Source organism: Ostrinia nubilalis, chromosome 3 (genome assembly GCF_963855985.1).
Source record: "Ostrinia nubilalis chromosome 3, ilOstNubi1.1, whole genome shotgun sequence".
In the NCBI taxonomy this organism is placed as follows: Eukaryota; Metazoa; Arthropoda; class Insecta; order Lepidoptera; family Crambidae; genus Ostrinia; species Ostrinia nubilalis.
This window is the reverse complement of record NC_087090.1, coordinates 15,825,071-15,843,092: the sequence shown is the minus strand read 5'-3', so window position 1 is coordinate 15,843,092 and position 18,022 is coordinate 15,825,071. Positions and strand designations below refer to the sequence as shown.

Here is an 18,022-nt window from a genome sequence, read left to right as displayed (position 1 = left end):
TTCTAGGATTCCTTTGACATTCTTATCGTGCCAGTCCACCCCGAATCGGTATCTGTTATAATAACCATAGATTCTCCATTGCAGAGGAGGAGTGCTACCACTGCATGGCCAGCCTGGTCGCGTCCAAGGAGAAGATGTTCATCACGCAGACGAAGCTGCTCAACGAGGTCACGTGGAAGACGGTGATGCAGATCGCCAAGAAACATGCCGTAAGAATGACTTTTTATATTCTTCTACCTACTAACTTTGCACGGTTAAGCTTAAGATGTGCACTGCCATTTAATTTTGGTGGGCATTTGAACTTCGCTTCGCTTCCTCTTTTTCTTTTCTTCATCATCATCATCTCAGCCATAGGACGTCCACTGCTGAACATAGGCCTCCCCCAATGCTTTCCATGTTTCCCGGTTGGTAGCGGCCTGCGTCCAGCACCTTCCTGCTACCTTTATGATGTTGTCGGTTCACATTGTGGGTGAACATCTCACGCTGCTTCTTTTCTTATATGCCGTTAATTGGTATTTACAAAGTGACATTCAAAAAACGTGATTTGAGTTTGAATCAGATTGTGAATTTGGATTCGCTATCACTTCACGTAGCGAAATTACGTGCAATATCTACTGTACGATCGAATTTTACTTTGTCTTCTGATATGATAGCAGCATCAGGGATTAGTATTCAAGAATCCTCAAATCGTGATACATTATCATCAGTCACTTGATCGCCCGATCTTGATTCTGCTTCGAACTTAGATAGTCGGTTAAACGCTTAGTAACATCTATGTATATTTCAAAATCGTTTATTGTCGATGCTAATGATCTTTAGAGTTTGTTTCTTTAACGACATTTGCATTCTTTTCTCTTAAAACTATATTTTTCTTTATGCGTTTCTTATTTTTGTATTCCAAGCTGTAAATATCTTTAAGCAATGCGAGTGCTTCTTTGTGATTATTTTCGTCAGCATATCTTTCTGTTGATTACGCATCAATCAAGCAGCATTCATGGCAACCTTCAAATTAGTTTGCTTTGATTACAAAAATACAGCGGCGTTAATATCAAACATTATGATGAATGCTCGCTGGATGCGGATTCACGTAAATCTTTTTCTCAGTTTCAATTTAACGATCTGTTTATTGCTTTCGAATGGATTTGCACTAAATGTTTTTATCGAGTTATTTTTTAACCCCGATGAATGTTACTTGATCGTCAACAGTTGGATTTTATTGGGACCGATGTTTTAGCAAAAACATATTTTACTCTCGTTTTTAAAAATGACAAATGTTGTTTTTAATATTTGTTAACTAGAAAATCAGGAGTTTAAAGGTGAGAGTGGGAACGAGAGATGGGAACTCGCATAGATTTAAGTCTGAGCCGGTTGCCTTCTAAACAAGACAGTTTTCGTCTTCGATCAACAATACCAACTAGATATCGGGTCAGCGCAAAAAATCATTATCATCATCACAATCATTTCAGTCATAGGACGTCCATTGATGAACATAGGCCTCCCCTAATAATTTCCACAAAGGTAGCGGCCTGCATCCAGCGTTTTCCTGCTACCTTTATCCGCAAAAAATACGTCTCGGGAAGTAACAACTCACTTGAGAGAAGCTTTTCGTATTTTCGTCTTTGTCCGTCGCTATTGTTCCTTCTGTGTTTCCAGGTGGTTAAAATACATGTAAAATACGGACATCGTTACAAAGTAGCCCCTTACGATTACGACACATAACATAAGATAGACTAAGAGCTAGTGAACGCCAGACCTATGTCATTTTATAAAAGCTGAAAGTTTGTCAGCGTATGCTCCCAATACGTTATACCAAAAAATCTGATTTTTAAGCATAATGTTTGGGCAATGATTGCAAGTTGTTTCCACATCAGCCAGATAGTTTTGACAGTTCCAACTCCTTGCCAGACAGTTTTTTTAGGATATCTGCCAAAGCCACGATGACCCAAACTTCATGATTCTTTACCAGCATTCTAACCTATATTGGGAGCATACGCTGACAAACTTTCAGCTTTTATAAAGTGACATAGGTCTGGCGTTCACTAGCTCTTAGTCTAGTAACGCCGACGATAAACTTGAACTTACGTCGCGCGTTATCAGCGTTGCGTGCCGGACGGTCTTACCAATCTTTATTTGATCTGCATGCGGGTAAATAAAGCAAATTGCCGACTAAAGTCGTTTACACATTGTCTCGGCTAGTAGTAACACACATGTTAAGTTGACGGGCATAATCAGTTAAATTTTTTAATCTTTTTAGACCTTAGACCTTAAGACAAAGTTTAAAATATAATGGGAACTATATTCCCACTGCCGTATAAAGGGTTAAAGGTAAAGCGTAGATTTCGGGAAGTTGGCACTTAAAATTCGATTTTATACTCCATTGGGTATTTCCTCCATTAAAATATATTTGGAATTTTGGATCTCTTTAAAACTGCGGAGTTGCCTAGTAGGGCTTACGAATGCACGGGCTCACGTCTCATACCAAAATCGTAAACATCGCGGATTGCGCACAGAATGTAACCTCTATCGACCGACATGGGGCTCTCACGTTATAAAAAACTCCTTGACTCACCGGGAAACCCCTGACATCGATCCTGATACCGCAATTCAAATGATTGTTTAATCAAATCTAAACACCAGCAATGGAAAAATACTCAAAGCAAAACGAACAGTACGCTGATTTACTTTTAAGTAGGGTTTCTGATTTCTCGACTTATTTTTTTTCTCGAGTTTCGGGAATTCTCGAGGCCAAAGTCTCGAGTTTTCTCGGGTCTCGAGTCTTTTAATTAAAACTGTTGAAATCGGTTGAAATTTAATAAAAACACGGGTTTTTATTAATGTTATAATGTGTCTGGGTTATAATCAATAATACTGTAAAGTTTCAACAAAATCCGTTCAGTAGTTTTTGCGTGAAAGAGTAACAAACATCCAGACATCCACACAAACTTTCGCATTTATAATATTAGTAGGATAATTATAACTTAGTAATTAACTAAAGGAACAAAAGTCATAAAGTCGCGTGTACTTTAAGGATAAATAACCATACATATCTGGAGCTCCAATTGAATCACTTGTTTTCCAAAGAACACAAGTCCAAATTAATAGAAAAATTACGATAATAAATCTACATTTACAAACAAAAAAAAAACTTTTAAATAAATTTTTAAACTTAAAGATAACGACTTGAAAAAACGTATTTACGAGTAGGTACCTAAACTAACAGATAGTTAACAAAAAATTTTCAGTCAGTTATACAAACATAATAAAATATAGCATACTCGTAGGTAAACATCATTAGTTTCGGTTAAGATCATTACTTGCAAATCAAATTAGTTAAAAAAAGGAAAGACTAGGCCAGTCTAAACGCAACGTTAACCTATTAAATAATTAAAAAACTTACTTTTGTCTAAGAAAATAGGCTTTCAAGAATATTAAAGCTTCAAAATCGAAACTCGAGAATTCTCGAGCTCCGGTAATTTTTTTCTCGTCTCGAATGAAGCCAAATTTCTCGAGTTTTCTCGAGTTCGAGAAAGCTCGAGCAGAAACCCTACTTTTAAGACCAATCTTGCAAAATAGTGCATCCCAATTAGCGGATATAGGTCGAGCTCGGGCTAAATTGAATTAAATGTAAGGGCCTTTACGATCGCGTGACCCGTCCGGCCGAAACACTCGTGATCGTTACATGCTATGCAGCACGCGAGAGGGGGGGGGGCAGTTGGGAAATTTGGAATGCTTTGGAAGCAAGTGCATAGTAGTGGCACAATCCCCACTAGGGGTAGATTTAGAGAATAATAATACGTAATAGAGTTAAAAAAGCTAAACTAATACATCCTTTGATTGTAATTTGTGCTTTTCGCTTTTTTGACGTTTTTGTTTTATTAGTAAGGAGGATGGGTAGAGTGACGTCATCTTCGTATTACGTCACTGGAGTGTTGGAAACGTAGTCACGTTCATCAGATAAAATTTGCGGATACTTTTGTCGGTGTCTGACGGAAGGGCTTCGCTCCAAACATGGAAACATCTGATCCTATCTTATTGAGACTTTTTCTTTTCGTGTCGACAACAAACCTACACAGTGTCAGCCCAAAACTTCGCCACAAGAGTGCCGTTGTCAGCAGCACTCATCAAATCCTCCTAAGTGCAGTTGCTTGGGCACTCAGGGCACGACATCAGGTGCATATTATTGAGACTGTTTTAGTGATTTTAAATTAAATAATGTAAGTATGAAGATGAAGGCTCCTGCAAATTGCAATGGACACTGAATAAATGACCTAACGGTGATGATAATATGAGTGCCTGAAAGTTACTGCAAAGCTTTTTCGTTTTATTTCGCACGCTTGTTTACTTTGTTGAAGAGCAACTTATTTGTAGTATCTCCCTCTTTTCCTCGGCCTCGTAAAGACGCCCCAAACTCTGGATTTATCACTTGTTTTCGTGCACACAGTGACACGTCAATATAATGGATTGTGCTGAACCATCACCATGTGAAAGCATATAAATCTTTTGCTGTCGGTCCTTCAGTTCTAGGTCTTATTTACTAAACTATGTGACTATCTTAAGTTACAAATCTTCACTCGTTACAAGAAATCATTATTTACAACTCTGTGACTATGTCAAAGGAATCTTTCTGTAGAGTGGAGAGAGACTCGTTTGGAACACGTGCGCGATATTGGAAATCGTTTGTATGGGAAAAGCAGGCTGCGATCGCTACTGCAATCTCGCACTGATTGCTATGTTAAACTATTGGAACGAGATGCTTTCTGGTCTTATTCACACCTGAGTCCATGGGAGCACACAGACGGGCAACAGAATATCGGCGACAGCTTGCGACTTAAGGCCGGGTAACAGAGAAAATGGCGAAAATGAGGTTTTCATTTTTCATTTTTGAGGTACTAAACAGTAAAATAAAAGGCTAAGATTTTTTTTGGGCATAGTTGAGGATATTTTCTAGGGCTATTAACGGATGGAAACACGATTTGATGAAGTTGACTCGATAGAATAAATTCCCAAAGTTACCTCTATTCGTTCTCTAATAATGGTTTTATTTTTAAAATAAGCGATTTGAGATTCTGAATCTTTTACTAAACTAAAGTTCAGAAATAACTTGAGGGCTTTTAACGGATGAAATTTTTATATTGCGTCTTATTTAGTTACTATGTTAAAAAATGTGGAAAAAATCGCCCATGACGGCTTGGACAATCTCAATCAGTCGCGCGGTGGCGCTTACGGAGGACGGACGCGTGCCAGTTTTTTGGCCGTGACAGTTCTCGATATGTCAATATTTTTGACAATGATGACTTTGATGAGTCACAGTATAATAATACCAGTGTTACTGGAGAAAGCTAAAATTTTTGATAATTAAGAATTCTGAATTTTGTCTACCTATTGAAATTTAAATCGTTGGCATCCTTTTAAACTAAGACTCTACTCATGATACATTCCTCAAATATGAGACAAAACCAATGAGTTAAAATTACATTTTAATAGTACCTACATACAATCGTCTTCACTCTTTAGAAGAGCACACTGACACAAATAAATAATAAAAAATTGGGTCAGTGGGTCAAATATAGGGGCAGCTGCACGTCACTGAAAGACGATTCTGTTTACTCGGCATCTGGACTGGAGAACATGAATCCTTGCTTACAGATGCAGATGTAAATAGAGTTATAATTGGACAAATTTTACATGAAATGTTTAACAGAACTCAGTTAAAAGACACATACATGGAATACCAATAAGGTTGCGGAGGGAAAGCTACCTATTATAAACTAGCGGCCGCCCGCGACTTCGTTCGCGTGGACCTCGTTTTACCCCCGTTAGATATGATGTTTTACCTCATTTTACCCATGTTGATAGATGGCGTTTCACGGTTTCCCCCGAATGAATATTTACGAACGTCATACCGTAGTTTGTCCAGTGCTGTAGATTTTAACCAATGACGATAGATGGCGCTTTTAGACACGACTTATTTATTTATTGAAATTTATTTGCCACATATCGTCATAAGGTTATAAACAATAATACTGTAAAGTTTCAACAAAATCCGTTCAGTAGTTTTTGCGTGAAAGAGTAACAAACATCCAGACATCATGACATCCAGACATCCAAACTTTCGCCTTTATAATATTAGTAGGATATTTCACAATCCAAACTAATATTAACTATTTAGCATTTACTTACAGTAAATATTAGTTTGGATCGTGAAATATTTAAAATAAAAAAAAGAATAAAACAAAATAGGGTTTCAAATTACCTATCTATAATCTAATATTATAAAGAGGTAAAGTTTGTGTGTTTGTATATTTGTTAAATTGTAAGGGGTAATCTCGGGATCTACTGAACTGATTTTAAAAAATCTTTCACCAATAGAAAGCCACATTATATCTGAGTGTAATAAGTTATATAAAAACCAAAAAATTCCACGCGGGCGAAGCGGCGGGCGGAAAGCTAGTTTATTTATAATTATGTAAGAGCATAATTATTAAAGTCGAAGTCAAACATTCTTTATTTGTGTGGACCTATATTAACGAGAGATTACAAGGCGTCAAATATTTCAAGAAAAAAATTAAAAACTATTATAAAGCTAAATTTTGCTCTCATGGAGCCTTTAACTACTCTGACAAATTAAGACTTAGAGAAGAAACTAATAATAAAACTATTTAACTGTCCTGCAATGAAAAGCTTGATCGGGTACAACACCTCAAGTTATTTCAGAACTTGATTTCATTAAAAGACTCCGAATATCAAATCGCTTAGGTATCTAAAGTCAAACGATTCTGAAATGTCAAGTGGACTAATGAATAACCCATTAAGATAGTAGCGCCCTCCTGTCAATGACATACCTGGAACGATAGAGTTTTGAACAACTAATAAAAATGCTTTGTCCTAAATGACTGACGGATATCGTAGAGACCTGAAAGTTGGAAGGTGTGTTCTTTTTATGACGTAGGCATCTCATAAGAAAAGATTTTCCGAAATGGGGTCATGAAATGAAGGGGGTGAAAAAAGGGGGCAAAGTTTGTATGGGACAAAGTGATTCCTTGGTTCAATCTACTTGAAATTTAGTTTAACAATACCTTAATATAATTCATGAAAGACGTGTGGAACGGGTAGAAAGTAATTTTGGCAGTCATTTTCTTCGAAGTTGATATCAATACTACTCAGTGCCTTTGATTTAATAACTTTTTATTTTTACAAGTGTTTGAAAACTCCATTTCAGATTGTGTTCAATGTCAAGTCAAATCTCAAATTGAAATGTCTCAATCTCAATGAGGAGACTCTGTATTTATTCCTAGAATTCCCCAAACACCGTCAAATTACCCTTTCGAATTCAAGACAGTGCAGTTTCCCATCAGTCTGCTTCGTAATGACTATAAACAAAGCTCAAAGTCAAACTCTAGGGACCTCTGCTTAAACTCCCATGAGTGCACAGAGGTACGCAGGTAACCGCGTGTGATGCTTATAGCAATTTTCGATAGGTACAGAACCCCGTACATACGTCATACATATTATAGAAAGAAAACACCCAGGCCAATACAAACAAATATGTTTCTGCAATTTTAGTATGATATTTTAATTTATTAATAAACAAAGAGACTGAACAAAATTGATGCGTACCTATACTGATTAATGTTATTAACCACATTCAAAGCTTCGTGAATTGCAACAACTATAATTAAATTTATTATCCAAGCTCTAAATAATCGCTATTAAGAGTAACTTATCATAAAAAAAAAATCCAATCGCTCAAGCTCCCAAGGGCCTACCGATAGGTCGGGTGACGTAATCTTGAAATTCTTTAAGCCGGCGCAGAACTTCCAGAAGGTCGGGCGACGCCACGGCCACTTTGAACAGTGTTTACTTCTGCAGTTATATTTTATATTTATTCGATTCTAGAATATATTCCCAAAAAGTCTGAAAGGTGTTTTAATTTGTATCACTTGGATATGATTTCTATTAGAAAGTGTTGTGAGTGTGACGCTTGAAGGGAAGGAAGTCAACCTAACCTAACCAACTGCGTATTTCTATACTGTGTAGCTGGAAATTGTGGCGGGAGCTCTTTGACGCGTTGTTTTCGGCGAAGAATTGCGCGCGCAGATTTTGACAGCGCGAAATACCTACTTTAGAAGAAATACCAAGCCTTAAGACGGCTACGGTCGCTGAAGACAGTCAATTTAGACGACTGTCGCCGACGCATCGCGAATACCGTCGATGGTCGCTGACAGTTGCCGATGCATCGCGACTCTCGAAGACGGACGGGTCACTAACATGGAGTCAGAGTGTCAACAGTGTCATCATGTCATGACAGTGAAAGGCGCGAGTCGGAGACGTTGCCGACAGTCGCCTAAAGTCGCCTACCATTATCACAAGTAGTCGCCGACAGGATTCCGGTCATCTGTGAGCTCTCTATGTGGCATGGCGAATGTTTTTCTAACATAATTATGAGACAGGTGCATCTCCGGGCTTCTCTACTGTTTCACAAAATCTTACATCCAAAACTTACAAACTACCGTTTTACAGCATAGTAATAGATATCTAGTAATTTCTTTTACAATTACGAATGATTATGACATAATTACTAAGCCGATATAAATGAATTAAAATCTCATCTGAAGTTATTATACCTGCCAGTAATTACTCGGCGATAGAGCCCTACAAACAACAAAACAATACATTAATATGCGTTTACGTAATACTTGTTTACATCGCGTTATTATTACTTATGCTTTGAAATTTTCCTATTTTAATCATTATTTAAAAGAAAACAAGAAGATTTTATGGTCGAAATTGTGCTTAATCATAGTTTAGTCAATATAATAGTGGAAGATTCCTTCTTGTCACTTTGTATTTCTATACAACAAATACAATTATCTAACAAAAATTGTTCCAAGTAATTATTTTCAGGCGCGGCTGATACCTATTTTATGAAATGTTAAACGACAATGTTCAATAAATATTTAAACTTGTAATATCAATTACCTACATTCCTAGAAAGGTTAAAATTCCAAGTAGACACAATATATGATTGATTTATTTGTAATCTACGGCACATTAGGCTACACTCTTGTTGGAAAATAGACCCTATTACGACCACATAAAATGCTGCTCAGGTCAGCTTGATGTGCTGTCCGTACTATTCTAGGGCATAGGTTACCGAACTACCGGGGCCGTCCGATGAGTAATTACTGGGGGTTGAACTGACCAGTTCAAGATAATGACATACGGGGTGTCAATGTTTGACCACGATACGTGAAGGAGGTTACTTACGCCCGGTTTCCACCAAGGTTTAACAGAGCGGAGAAGTGTTTTGAATAACCAATCAGATTACATTATTTCCACTTTTCTTCTCCGCTCCGCACAGCTCCGCACCGCGCCGTGTCGCCTCCGCGACACCGCTGTCGAATTCTATAGAAAAATAATTATAGTTTTGAGCTTTTAAACTTTTCTACATATTAAAATTAGACCAACAAAACCTCAGCACAGATTCCTGTGATTGGTCGAATTAAAACATTAAGATCTATCACAGGCGTGAATCTTGCCCTGAACTTGATCTCAGAGCGTAGTTTTATCTTACGGATCTTCGATAAGTGTTCCAAACTTTCGCCTGCTATGCTGCAGCTGTGGTCACAAGCAGACTGACTTAAAATCTTATATGGTAATCTAACTTATGCTAGAGTTGAAATCGAATTTTGAACCACATTTCACAATACAATTCAATCGCTGGAGTTGAACTCGAGTTTTGAGTTACATTTAACTGAACGAACTTACTATTTGAATCGATCTTCAATGACATAAAGTTCAGGGCATAGGTAACTGAACCATCGGGGCCGTTCGATAGTGATTACTGGGTGAATGGCACCACGGCTGACCGTGGTAGACAATAACATGTGGGTGACTTACGGGGATATTTAAAACTAATTTATTATCAGTGACTGTAGTCGATGTGAATTTAAAGCCGAAAACAGAAGTAAAGAATAAGAAAGTAAACAGGGTGTAAAAGATAGGTGTCAAAGAACATCTTCAACAATGTTTTAATATCTATATCTTTTATTTAATATTTGCTTATTTTGACCTCTAATTACCACCCTGTATAGGTTAGGATTTAAATATTACTTTCTATTTTAAAGAAAACACCCCCTTATCAAAACTACCTACTCGACAAAACCATTGACATTGGATGGCATCATACTTTATTAAATTTAAACCCGCTATTTTTTTACATTCTTCCAACCTGAAAATATGGAGGTAATAAATTATGCCACACGCTCCCGGGCATAGCAAACTGTGCATTTATAATGGAAAACATGAAAATTGAGTGCCTTGTGCGAACATTTCGAGGGTTTGGGGATTGAATTTATTAATGGCGCCCAAAATAGCACTCATGAGTGGTGAAATATAGCGAGAATCAAATAGGTACTTACTACATTATAAAACCCATCAAGTTCTGTGATTCTGGATTCTGTAAAAGTGCTCTTTTGTTTTTAGCTTTTCGAAGAACCGTCACAACTCTGTAACCATCCAGTTTTGACCATTGGTTCACTAGATTTTTGTTGCGAATGATCTCTAGTATAACTAACCCCTTTCAAGGAATAGTCTATTTTGCCTGTCACCCTGTATAGGTAGGTATGCAAATGTATACTCCGATTTGATTTTTACAAAGGTATTTGGAGCATATTTTTACCGTAGAAAATTTACTTAGGGATGATGTTAGATGTGCGAAAAATAAGTTTTCACCGTGAAACATTGCGTTACTTGACTCCTTAATTACATTTGAGTGAAAGATTTATTTACATGTAAACCTTTCACGTTCTCTACAACATAAACTTCTAGCTCGGTTCTTTAAAGTAATCGATGAGTAAACTCCTCGCGACACGCGAGCGAGTAGAGCTATGCGACTAAGCATAGGCGCACACTAGGCGACACGCGACAGCGACAGCTCGGCGACTTAGTCGCGACGACAGGCTGCGGCTGACAATTTCTTTGTTCAAAGCTTCGCATACTTGGCGTCAGAGTCGCGGAGTCGCAACAAGCTGATATATGATCAACCGCCTCTGTGGTCTAGTGGTAAGACCACCTGCTTCAGACGCAGAGGTCCCGGGTTCGATTCCTAGTGAGGACAGATTTTTCTGTTCGGTTTAGTTAGTGGTAAGTAGGGCTTGTTCTTGTTGTGCCTGGCTATCACCTAGATACCACCACCATCTTACCTAAGTTTGTCGCCATAACATCAATGTTAAAAGCATTTTTGTGTTCCGGCAGTTAGAGGTAAGATAACCAGTTCCTCCGTGGTTGAGGATTCCGGGTGAAGCTCGCTTCCACCTTCGGCCTGATCATCACTTACCATCAGCTAAGATACAGGCTTTCTCGTTGTGGATAAAAAAAATGAAATTGACAAGAATAGGCGTCTAGTCGCTCTCGCGTGTCGCCTAGTGTGCGCCTACACTAATACTACGATCACGTGATGTAATAGCTTTTTTATAGCGACTAATTGGTACAATCAATCGCTACAGCTGTGACAAGCAAATAGTACGGCAGTGGTGGTAAAGTTGATTTTTCCATTAAATTTTTCTACGAATCACTATAATTTACTGATCCTTCTCTGACCTGAAGAGCCTTGTCGCGTTGAGTTGGGGTTTTCCAAAATCCAATGCGTAAACGAGCTTAAGCGTTACATAAGATTTATAAAATATAAACTAGATTAGGATTATGTTTCTCCAGCAGGACTATACAAATTGATTTTAAGATTATGTGCCTGACGTGTAATAATGTAAACTCTGAATAATTTATTGTATGTATTATTCTGGGTTGGTTACATCACTGTTTTGTTAATATTATGGTAAAAAGACCCATGCAAAATTACGTAGCGTATAGATATAGCATTCCTATTTGTTACTTGACAAATTAAGTTAATAGAGATTACCTTGATTTTTTTATTTAAATACAAAACTCCCAATCAACCAAGTATAGCACTAGTAGCCATAAGTCGTGTATCGGTGATTACAGTTTCCGTACACTGTCATAAATTGGTTGCAGAAGTCGGCGGCACAGCACCTGTCACGACTGTCGGGGGCGATCGGTCCCGAGCGCATCTACGCCGACTGGCAGTGGTGGATCCTGGCTGCGCTGCCCTTCCCGCACCTCGTACGCGTCCTAGACTGCTTCTTCCACGAGGGCATCAAGGTAAGACCACCAAAGCAGTAGCTAGAGTAGGCGCAATGATGTGTGTAGCTGCTTAATGGCTCTCAGCGCATTTAAGCCGACTGGCAGTGGTGGATCCTGGCTGCGCTGCCCTTCCCGCACCTCGTACGAGTCCTAGACTGCTTCTTCCACGACGGCATCAAGGTAAGACCACCAGAGCAGTAGCTAGAGTTGGCGCATTAATGGACGTAGCTGTTTATTAGCTCCGAGCGCATCTACGCTGACTGGCAGTGGTGGATCCTGGCTGCGCTGCCCTTCCCGCACCTCGTACGCGTCCTAGACTGCTTCTTCCACGAGGGCATCAAGGTAGGACCACCAGAGCAGTAGCTAGAGTGGGCGCAATGATGCGTGTAGCTGCTTCATGGCTCCCAGCGCATCTACGCCGACTGGCAGTGGTGGATCCTGGCTGCGCTGCCCTTCCCGCACCTCGTACGCGTCCTAGACTGCTTCTTCCACGAAGGCATCAAGGTAAGACCACCAGAGCAGTAGCTAGAGTAGGCGCAATGATGTGTGTAGCTGCTTAATGGCTCTCAGCGCATTTAAGCCGACTGGCAGTGGTGGATCCTGGCTGCGCTGCCCTTCCCGCACCTTGTACGACTCGTAAGACTGATTCTTCCACGAGGGCATCAAGGTAGGACCACTAGAGCAGTAGCTAGAGTGGGCGCAATGATGTGTGTAGCTGCTTAATGGCTCCCAGCGCATCTACGCCGACTGGCAGTGGGTGGATCCTGGCTGCGCTGCCCTTCCCGCACCTCGTACGCGTCCTAGACTGCTTCTTCCACGAGGGCATCAAGGTAGGACCACCAGAGCAGTAGCTAGAGTGGGCGCAATGATGCGTGTAGCTGCTTAATGGCTCCCAGCGCATCTAAGCCGACTGGCCGTGGTGGATCCTGGCTGCGCTGCCCTTCCCGCACCTCGTACGAGTCCTAGACTGCTTCTTCCACGAGGGCATCAAGGTAAGACCACCAGAGCAGTAGCTAGAGTAGGCGCAATGATGTGTGTAGCTGCTTACTGGCTCCCAGCGCATCTACGCCGACTGGCAGTGGTGGATCCTGGCTGCGCTGCCTTTCTCGCCTCTTCTTCGCATATTAAGTCTCTCATGTTGAATGTCGCGTTACGCATGAAGACTTATGACATGTAAGAAACGCCCAAAAACGTAACCTTTGGCAGCTTGCCGTGAAGCTGATCTTTATCATTTCATGTACAGGCGACGCAATACACGAGGCGACACATATAAAGTACAATAAAAATATAGAGCCTGATGTGTTGTCGATTGTACAGCTCTTGTTTAATAGTTCACAAATTATGCATACAGATGATACCCACTCATTTTCCCACAGGTGTTCTACAGGGTGGCATTAGCGATACTGATCCTCTTCAACAAGCACTCGACGAACCAGAACTCGGAGTGGTACGCGGAGGCGACCAAGAACGGCGTCGACCACGCCATCGACAAGTTCTGCAGGAACATGCCAGCGTCTCCCACCAAGCTGTTGAGGACGGCTTTCAGCATCAGAGCTCTAAGGTAGGAAATCAAATCAACATCAAAAATATTTATTCAGTTTAGACCACAAGTGGCACTTATGAACGTCAAATATAGCAAACAATAAAAAGAAAAGGTAGCCCTTATGGGGCACTTTACATGGTCTCCTTATCTTTTGGGCCCTACCAGCGCTTTGAGACAAACATATGGCAAGTGCTGAGAAGAAACGCCGGAATAAACTCAGGAGTCATCATCATCATTATTCAATATCGTTCCTTAGGATGAGGCAGCGTAATTTCCTACACCATTTTGGGACCAAGATACAAGGAAAATAAATAATCTTAAAGTATCAAACAAAAGCGAAACGGTCATTACCATCGCAACCGTCCCATTTTCATTTATTTTCTGTGCTATTTTTATTATGTTTAAAATTATCATTCTGCCAGTACTGCTGCCTATAGAAAACAGAACCTAAAAAAGTGTAGTCAAATAAGGACGGTAGAAATGTGAAATTCCATGGAGCGTTTTAACAGCTCAGATTTCAAATCAAAACTCAATTAAGGACTGGCGATCGATGTCTAAATCCAGCAGTGATCTTTTCGAAGTGCTGCATGTTCATGTCTTAAAATTTTCCGATTAATTTATTCATTTTAGCTTAATCAATAATCGTAATTGTTAATTATAGTAATAACCCTTAATAATAAATTAATTAAACGACGAACCTCATATTTTGATTGGAATACTTGTGACATAAACAGGCACATTGCGTGACTGTATTTAATTTATTATGTAAAATAACACCCGCATTGCTGACGTAAACGTAAAAATGTTACGAAAATCCAATGTCATGATAAATTATCAGGTGTAATTAACCTTCATTATCTACCAGTACACTACCAAAATTTATTTTCATTTGTCTATAAAATAAGATTTTTATTAGTATGAAATCAATAAATTCAAATGACCTAATGACCATTTGCCATATAAACTATATGGGAAAGTTGAGTTTTGACAGCTCATAAAGTATGTCACATGACTAGTGTCCACTACCCCATTGAAACAAATATTGCTCTTAAGCCCCATTTTCCACCATAGCGGAGAAGAGAGATGTGTTTGAATGACTAAGGCCCGATACGACCATACTTTTATCCGAGAATAACTCCTGGTATAACTGGCACATTGACAGTTTCAGTCTTAGACTAATAAAGCCTAGATAGATAGTCAGTGCACGAAAGGTGAGGCAGTTTTTAGGGAGCCGGCACGGCTCACCCGTAAACGTCACATGAACTGTCAAAGTGAAAAATTGGTAAACACGTCCGACGAATTTTAATTAATTAAAACGGTTTGTGCTGTGAAAGGGTGTCTAAAATACATCAGAAAAACTAAAGAAAGTGACCAGTGTTACATTTCATAAGTAAGTACTACAATTCGACGCGTATTTTGCTTGAATTTGGCTTTCAAAAATTAAATACGGGAATGATACCAGTAACAAGAAAATTTATTTCCCAATTGTTCGCCGTACAAATACACTTCCTTTTTTATGAAATCGAGACTTTTAAGTCGATTTATCTTATTATTATTAGGTAGGTACTTTGAATTCAATAAATAAGTAAGTACATGATGCGTTTTGTTTTTGTTAATTATAAAATAATTAAAAACGTATTAAAAATTTCCCTACTTTCGGGAAAATCGCCTTCACTGTCTACACTCCCCAACAAAATTGACACTAATGACATAAGATTTTTGCCTCACTCTTGACGAAGCGTTTGTATGAAGACTATCCATCTAGGTTTTATTAATCTAAGGTTTCAGTATGGGAAATATGTCAAAATGTCGAATAACTGATGATTTATTCTGAGATTGATATTTACTCTTATTTGGTCGAATCCACCCTTAATAGATTTCTGAACAACTGAGCGGAAAAACGATGTAAAAATAACTAAATCTGAATGGCTATTCACATTAGACATTAGACACATTTTCTCTCCTGTCCTCTTTGACGGAAACGGGACCTAAAGAGGCTGACCTTCAAACCCATTTTCCAATACCTAACCATCTCCTATTTCCAGTTCACAGTACATATCCAGGGTGTTCATTAAGACCGAGATGACCCTCAAGTCGAAGCAAGTGATCACCGGCTCCCGGCTCGTCCGATCCAGGTCGTCTGATAACCTTCCCACCAGCCAGTCGCAGGTCAACATCCAGATGATGTCGCACACACTCACGATACGAGAGGTTGGTTACGCACACTACTGTATCATAAAGTTAAGCCGGGTGCAGGATGCGGAGCGTGTGGCACAATTTTTTTTTACCAGCACTTTGTTGGCTAAAATTGCGACGTAGATTTTTTAAATATGCCTTTTTAAAGACTTGATGATACGTACCTACAATGTAAAACATGTGACTCGACAGAAAATATTATTACTCATTGGACTTAAGGTCCTATGTCCCCTAGATGGGTCCGTCCACCACGACCACGTCCACAACAGTCTTCCATCGCGTTTGGTCGAAAATTATAAAAGTGACGAGTGAGAATTGATTTATTAAACCTTCTCTAATATTGGATAATATTTACTGTCGGGCAAATATTAATATACAGCTTATTGTAATAAACTTGAGAAGTAAATAAATAGTAACTTATCAGTACTGCGATACGTGAGAACATTTTTTCTTTGCCACATGCTTCGTAGCGTCTGTACACGCCTTTATAATAATGCAAAAAACACTTACAGGGAAACTTTTGATCAATTTCGACTGAAGTTTTTTTCGCTAAGAACGAATAAAATAGGGAAATATACAATTTAGGATGGTTTACATTCCACGGGTGTAATTTTTCTAACAGACACTAAAGATATCCTAACTCACACACGCACAATACTTTTTATATTGTCAGTTATTGTATATCAGATGATTTTACTTGGTTTGCAGAAAATGCCTGAGGAAACGGGCAAACAGATGGTATCGTACACGGAGGCATTAGGCGTGGCTTTGGCTTTTCTTTATCATACGATCATCCGATTGCGATCCTAACATGACTAACTTCAAATCGAATTCGTTTGCAAATTCGACACGATTAGACGCATTGAGTGTCCAGTCTTTTTTGTAACTTGTAAATTCTTTTCCTATTTTAGTTTCCGACTCCACAGTTTTGTTATTTTCAGTCTGTGTAGCGGCAAGTTTGCGAATGATTATCATGTTGTCGTCGATGTGATCATTCAATCGATAATCTTCATAATCGATAAAAGAGGGGAATATCCAGTATCATCTCATTAGCTTTGACTGTTTGAATTACTTTTATTTTTCAGTGTTTCAGTGTTTTTGTTTCTATTCTGTAAGATACTATCTTAAAATGAATTACGTGCAGGTGTTGAGAACTTGAACATGGCATGCGTGTGAGATAAAGCAAAGATATAAAACCGATGTAAATTAGTGTAACAGTAACAACTGATGAACATAGCTTGAGATTTGATTAACATGCGAGTTATAGGTTGTGACGTCGCATGCGTCGATTGTTTGTGACTTTGTGAGTGCTAACTGTGTGTCGATTTTCCGTTAGGGCTCACATTCGCCGGGCCCGCGCGCCCTGTCGATGGGCGTATATCCTATCCAAGCGCTCAAGTCCCAGATACTTGACCAAAGTGAAGTAAGAGACAACATTCGCTCAGTGTCGCTCAATCCGAGCTTGACAATATCGATGTTTAGATGCACCGCTTGTCACTTAGGTGTTTTTTTTACATTTGGAGGCAAACTCCGCTTGACAAGACCAGATAGACGTTGCTTCCTTTTGTTTTTACGTTTTGTTTGCGATCCGTGGTAAGTATCCAGCTAGTTTTGCATGAGCTGCGTTTCTTTCATGACTGTTTGGTTATGAGTATGACCGTTGTCGACGTTTGTACAGTTTGTTGTATGTAATATTTTTAAAGTTATCTAAAATATCGTCTCTATAGCAGATTTTTCTACAGGTCGTCATTATATCGGACGAAAAAAATGTATCAACTAATATGGGTGCAAAAAAGTTCTGATTCAAACCGAACTTCCGATTAAAAGTGATATTAGTACTAACCTTACGTTTATGAAAGAACATTCTCAATATTCTTATTGACATTTAGCAGTCACGAAATAGCAATTAAGATCAACACATTTAAAGCTCTTCTTCATTCATAAAACGAACTGTTATACATGACCCATGATTCTTAGGATTGTGTTCAACTCATTGTCACTGGGTAGACGCTATATGCCCGAGTAGGCGTGGCCTAATGGGTTGACTAGGCGTGCACCTATCATAATTTGAAACAATTGACGGTTACACGCGCATTCTGCACAATGGGCAACCTGACAAGAATG

At 39.1% G+C, this 18,022-nt stretch overlaps 1 protein-coding gene across 1 annotated transcript in view; it reads left to right on the top strand.

Moving 5' to 3' along the window:
* LOC135088061 (GTPase-activating protein skywalker) overlaps nt 1–18,022 on the top strand; it is a 116,419-nt gene that overhangs the window by 86,406 nt on the left and 11,991 nt on the right. The window contains exons 5-9 of the mRNA XM_063982947.1: nt 85–209; nt 12,031–12,177; nt 13,536–13,720; nt 15,748–15,913; nt 17,235–17,321. Coding sequence (XP_063839017.1) covers nt 85–209; nt 12,031–12,177; nt 13,536–13,720; nt 15,748–15,913; nt 17,235–17,321 — 710 coding nt within the window. The remainder of the gene's footprint in view (nt 1–84; nt 210–12,030; nt 12,178–13,535; nt 13,721–15,747; nt 15,914–17,234; nt 17,322–18,022) is intronic.